The sequence below is a fragment of the Poromitra crassiceps genome (genome assembly GCF_964638095.1).
Source record: "Poromitra crassiceps genome assembly, chromosome: 29".
NCBI lineage: Eukaryota > Metazoa > Chordata > Actinopteri > Beryciformes > Melamphaidae > Poromitra > Poromitra crassiceps.
In genome coordinates, this window is record NC_139641.1 from 3,382,109 (window position 1) to 3,388,108 (window position 6,000).

Consider the following 6,000-nt stretch of genomic DNA (forward strand, 5'->3'; position numbering starts at 1 on the left):
CTACACATCAGTGATCAATAACTGGATCATTGCATGGTCAAGTCATTAGTTGTCTCAGCTGTCTGTCACCTGCAGGTTGGCATGCCCCCCACTCACTGGCTATCTGTGAGGGTCTGGAAGACTGGGGCGGAGCTACAGACCTCTCCTCCAACCTATCAGACTCAGAAGAGGAAGATCAGCGCGCCCCCCTGGTGAGAACTTTCTTCATGGAGCTTCCAGGCTGTCCATATAAAGTGGTCAAAGCTGCTGTAAAACCCACTGACATTTACACTACATGTGGTAAACGTGTAAGTTTAATGACACTTGACTTTACTAAATGTGTGTACTCATGGCACCCAAACCCTAAGCTACGTTACAATGTTCTGGACCTTCGCTTGAGGGCATTTTCTCTATCTGGACCTCTTTGAATTTTAATTTGAGTACCCCTGCACTAAACAAAAACAATGAAATCTTCCATTTTCACATTTTCACATAGATAGAATAACATTTTCACAAATCTTAAAGTGTTTCTTGGTGAGAGTCTAGGGTCCCCTTGGTGATCTAGCCCAGATTTGAAATGTGTAAGTGTAATGCTCTTTGAACTGGACCTGGTGTTATGATGCGGAAAAACAATGAAATCTAACACATTTGATTGATATTAAAATATATTAGATATAAAATCCCCCCTCTTCTCAAAAATAGGGGAGGAGCAATCTCCATAGAGAGCCGCAGGGATGACGTATTTTTGTAGTCAGAACGCGGAAGTCCTAGACTTCCTGGTTCTTCACTGTTTCTGTCTATGGGATTTTTGTATGGGTTTTTGCCGCGATGCTTCAAATACGGTCTCTGGGCAACGCAAGATTAATCAAACGCGAACCAGAGTTCAGTCGGATAATCTTCACACATGAGGACCACTTTCATTAGTTTTGTAGCGTAAATGCGAGCCCTAGAAGTAAAAAGCTCGAGCTAAGCTAATCCAGAACTACACACTGTCGCATAGGCTTCCACGTCACGTCAGCACTCAACCTGGACTGTTGTTGATGTGTGCACTGATTACCCCGGGCTGAACGGGGCTGAACCAGGTGAGGGAAAGAGAATTTCCGTGTTCGTCCTTTGAAGTGGTGACGTTATTGACGTATATATCCCCATCGACTCACTAGTGTAGTCTCATTTAGCCGTTTGCTAGCTAGCCGCCCTTTTAACGGCACGTAAAAGCTTCAAAACTCGTAAAAGTGGTCCTCGTGTGTGAAGATGATATTACTAAACACTGGTTCGCGTTTGATTAAGCCAGCGTTGCCCAGAGAGATTATTAGAAGCATCACGCCAAAAACCCATTCAAAACTCCCATAGGCGAAAACAGTGAAGAACCAGGACTGTTAGCATCGATGATTTCCCGACTCGTTCCTGCGGCTCTCTATTGCTTACATAAATAACCTCCACTGGTGTGCAACCTGTTCAGCACTTTGGTTAACTGTGGTTGTGTAAATGTGCTTTAAATGAACTTTGACTTGACTTGACTTGATACCACGCCATTGTCTGATTTCTCAGACTCTGCTCTTCCATGCTAAGCAATGCAGTTTCACATGAATACAGTTTCACAGACGGTAGTTGCACTTGTATACACACATACATGATAGATGCTGTACATATCTCATAAACATCTATACAAATCTACATGAAGTATACAGAATCAGAATCAGATCAGAATCAGAATCACTTTTATTGCCACAGTATGCAAGTTACATTTGTCTTAGTGTCTGTATGCAGCGTAGGGGTTACATCAATATACAGAGATAAGAAGTAGGAAGATAACTAAAGACAATCGCAAAGTTGCAAGTGCAATCAAATCAAATCGAGTCAATATATACAAATTATGTACATGAGTGGTGAAGGGTTCTGTGGATGATAAATATGAATTTACGTTGGATTTACATGAGATTTACAGACTGAGTTAAATAGACGTTAAATATGCAGTGGATTTACATGAATTTACAGTCAGAGTTAAATAAGAGTTTACATTGAATGTACATGAAATTTACAGGCTAAGTTAAATAGGCACAACCCTAATGAACATACTATTTACATACGCAGCTTGGTCTGAGGACCCATACAACAGTATGTCAATTATGATTATATTCTCCTGAGTTTGACTTTGACTGCCCTGTCTTCCATTCCAGGTGGCTGGCAGGTACAGGGTCATGGTGGAAAGCAGCATGGCCAGCACTGATGACATCATCTTTAATTGCGGTGATGTCATCCAGCTGCTGCATGAGGACTCATCAGGAACATGGTAAGAGGCATGTTTCAAAATGTTGATCATAGTCCATTTAAGATAGAGATGTGAAAATCCAACTGGAGGAAACGCTTTGGTTCAGTGAGAGGTTATTCAGTCCCTCCAGGAAATTGTGATTTTGCGATCGCAATAATATAATAATATATATAATAATAATATTTGCAAGGGCTTGCCATTTTTACATATCCCCAAGATTTCTCAGCAAAAATTTAAAAAATAGGTGCCTCAACTTGCAAATTTGACCAGTTCCCGTAATTTTACAGCAAAAAAATCACATAAAACGTGATTATCAGGACGCTATGCCTTGTTGTGGTATCTGTGTAAGGTCTGTGTGTGTGTTTTTGGCTTTTATTTTGCATGTCTGTGTGTGTTTTGGGCTTTCCTTGTGAAGGTCTTGTGTGTTTTGGGATTTCATTTGGAACGTGTACAAATATGGGCTTTTACTTTTAGAAGGTTCTGGGCTTTCATTTTGAATGTTCTGGGCTTTTATTTTTGAAGGTTTTGGGGCATTTATTGTGAAGGTTCTGGGCTCTTATTTGGAAGGTTCTGGGCTTTTATTTGGAAGGTTCTGGGCATTTATTGTGAAGGTTCTGGGCTCTTATTTTGAAGGTTCTGGGCTTTTATTTGGAAGGTTTCTATGCTTTTATCTTGAAGATTCTGTCCTTTTATTTTGAAGTCTCTGGGATTTTATTTTGAAGGTTTTGTGCTTTTATTGATTGTCATCTATAGTGGGTATTTGCATAAAAACAAATAAGTTTGATTAGGAAATGATTGTATCTTTTTTAATTATGTGCTTTGATTTAATAAAATGTAATTCAATTTGTAACTTGAGTTACTTGACAAAGTAACTGGTATAATATTACTGAAATCCTATAAGTAATAAGTTATATTACTGAGTTACTGCTAAAAGTAATATATTACATGTAATATGTTACTTTTGTAATGAGTTACTCCCAACACTGCCTATAGCCCAGAAATCAAAGGATCAGTATAACGTCATACTTTAAAAAACACATAGAAAGTAAAGTGAGAGAGATGCTACAACAAGCATCAATGTGTGTTTGATGGTGTGTGTGAGTGCAAATGGGATCTTAACTTTCGTTTGAAACCAACCCTCCTAGATGGAAGAGATATATCCAGGTAGACTATTCCAAGATGATATAGACCTATATAAAACAGTTGGTATTTGGTCTGGGCAAAGTCAACTGACCCCCACTTGCCCCTCTGGTTGAGTATGTGTGAATACTTGAACTATAAATTATATTGTTGAAAAGAAATTCAGGAGTTTGGTTATGAATAACTCTGTGAAAATGTAAAAGTAGAATGGCCGATAGCCGTTGTTCAACAGTAAGACGTATATGCATGTCAGCTACGCTAGACCTGGGGGGCTTTTATTTTAAAGGTTTGGGCTTTTATTTTGAAGGTCCTTTGCTTTTATTTTGAAGTATCTGTGCTTTTATCTTGAAGGTTGTGTGCTTTTATTTTGAAGGTTGTGTGCTTTTATTTTGAAGGTTCTGGGCTTTTATTTTGAAGGTTTTGGACTTTCATTTAGAATGTTCTGTGCTTTTATTTCGAAGGTTCTGTGCTTTTATTTTGAAGGTTCTGTCATTTTATATAAACGTTTTTGGGCTTTTATTTGGAAGGTTATGTGCTTTAATTTGAAATGTTCTGTGCTTTTATTTTGAAGGTTCTGGCTTTTATTTGGAAGGTTCTGTGCTTTTATTTTTGAAGATTTGGGGTTTTTATTTTGATGCTTCTGTGCTTTTATTTTGAAGCGTCTGTGCTTTTATTTTGAAGGTTGTGTGCTTTTATTTTGAAGGTTGTTGCTTTTATAGAGAGCCAAAGTCAACGTCATTCCTTGCTTCAGCAATGATACCAATGGATTGTATTTGTTAATCTCTGTGTGCTTTTATTTTGAATGTGTGTTGTGTTGTGTTGTGTTGTGTTGTGTTGTGTTGTGTTGTGTTGTGTGGTTTTTATTCTGGGCATAGGAAGCCCCTGCAAAATAAAGCATTTTTGATCGCAACAATCACAAGTAATGTAATTGTGTGTGTGTGTGTGTGTGTGTGTGTGGGTTGGTGTCTGTGTGTGGTGTGTGTGTGTGTGTGTGTGTGTGTGTGTGGGGGGGGGGGGGTGGTGGTGTGTGTGTGTGTGTGTGTGTGTGTGTGTGTGTGTGTGTGTGTGTGTGTGTGTGTGTGTGTGTGTGTGTGTTTTCAGGATGGTGAGGAATATAAGTCGTGGTGAAGAAGGCCGTGTCCTGCCTGAGGACCTGCACAGGATTCTGGGAGAGACTTGCTGAGAGCCAATCAGAACAGAGGACGGGAGATCCACAGTCTGTGATGACTTGCTGAGAGCCAATCAGAACAGAGGACGGGAGATCCGCAGCCTGTGATGTGTTTCCTTTCTCTTTTTCTTTCTCACACACACACACACACACACACGCACACACACACACACACACACACACACACACACACAGACACACACACACACACACACACACACGCACACACACACACAGGTCCTGACCAAAAGGGGGCGTACGACTGCGCCCAGGCGTTACCCCCACCAGTCAGATTGAAGCACAACACACTTTACTCTTCAAGCTAATGTGACATGATCTCCTCAGAAGGCTGTGACATCATCACCTCAGAAGGCTGTGACATCATCACCTCAGAAGGCTGTGACATCATCACCTCAGAAGGCTGTGACATCATCACCTCAGAAGGCTGTGACATCATCACCTCAGAAGGCTGTGACATCATCACCTCAGAAGGCTGTGACATCATCACCTCAGAAGGATCCACGCTGCAGACTGAACCAGAAAACAATGCCTGTACGTGGGACCTCACAATACCACAGAATGTCTCTTACACTAGTAGTGAACCATGGCCAGGTCATATTTTGGACTTATTAGAGACATGGGACTGGGGGGCTTATATTCACACGTGTGGACTTTTTATTTGATCGTTGTCTATTTTCTTATGAAGAAGCGCCATGATGGTCACAGACACCCACACGCTGGCTGGCCTACCAACATATCACTATGTTTATGTGCCAAACTATTCTGCTAATACCACTGTCCTGCTCTGTGCTGAGGCTAGCAGCTTTCCCTGCTCTTCCCAGTACTTAGAGTATGCAGGATCGATGCAAGAGGGGATTTCCTACTTGGGCTACCACTAGGGGTGTCACGATACACTCAGTTCACGATACGATACGATACACGATATTTGTCGTTCACGATAACGATACGATATGATATTTGAACAATATTTTTTTGCGATCGATTTGTAAGTTGAGGGGGCATCCTCCACGCTAATTTGAGTCATTTCACCATTTTCATCCTCCGTGTGTCTGTAACGTCCCTCGTCTGTTCAAAGTTCAAACAAAGCAATGAAAAGGAGAGCGAGCATGCAATCAGATGCAGATCAGTGCCACCATGTTCAGCTTCTTTTTCTCGCGATATGAGATTTCATCTCAACGATACGTATTGTCACGTTTCGATATCGCGATATATCGTGGGACGTTATATTGTGACATCCCTAGCTACCACTGTAGCTGCCTGGTTGCTCTAATTCAGTGTGTAACACATAATGAAAGAGCTCTATCATGAGGAAGTTTATTTGCTAAAAGTTTTTGTTTTGCTGCTGCTGCTATAACAACATCATCATCATCATTATAATTATTATTATTATTTTGCTTTTCCCTGTTAGACCAGCTAAGCACCT

General features: G+C 40.7%; 1 protein-coding gene across 1 annotated transcript in view; it reads left to right on the forward strand.

Moving 5' to 3' along the window:
* The window catches only part of LOC310800210 (proto-oncogene DBL-like), a gene marked incomplete at both ends in the record, with an annotated part of 78,549 nt that extends 73,978 nt beyond the window's left edge, over window positions 1-4,571 (forward strand). Inside the window, 3 exons of the mRNA XM_083662795.1 lie at window positions 76-191; window positions 2,157-2,269; window positions 4,490-4,571. Coding sequence (XP_083518921.1) covers window positions 76-191; window positions 2,157-2,269; window positions 4,490-4,571 — 311 coding nt within the window. The remainder of the gene's footprint in view (window positions 1-75; window positions 192-2,156; window positions 2,270-4,489) is intronic.
* Between the last annotated feature and the right edge of the window lie 1,429 nt (window positions 4,572-6,000).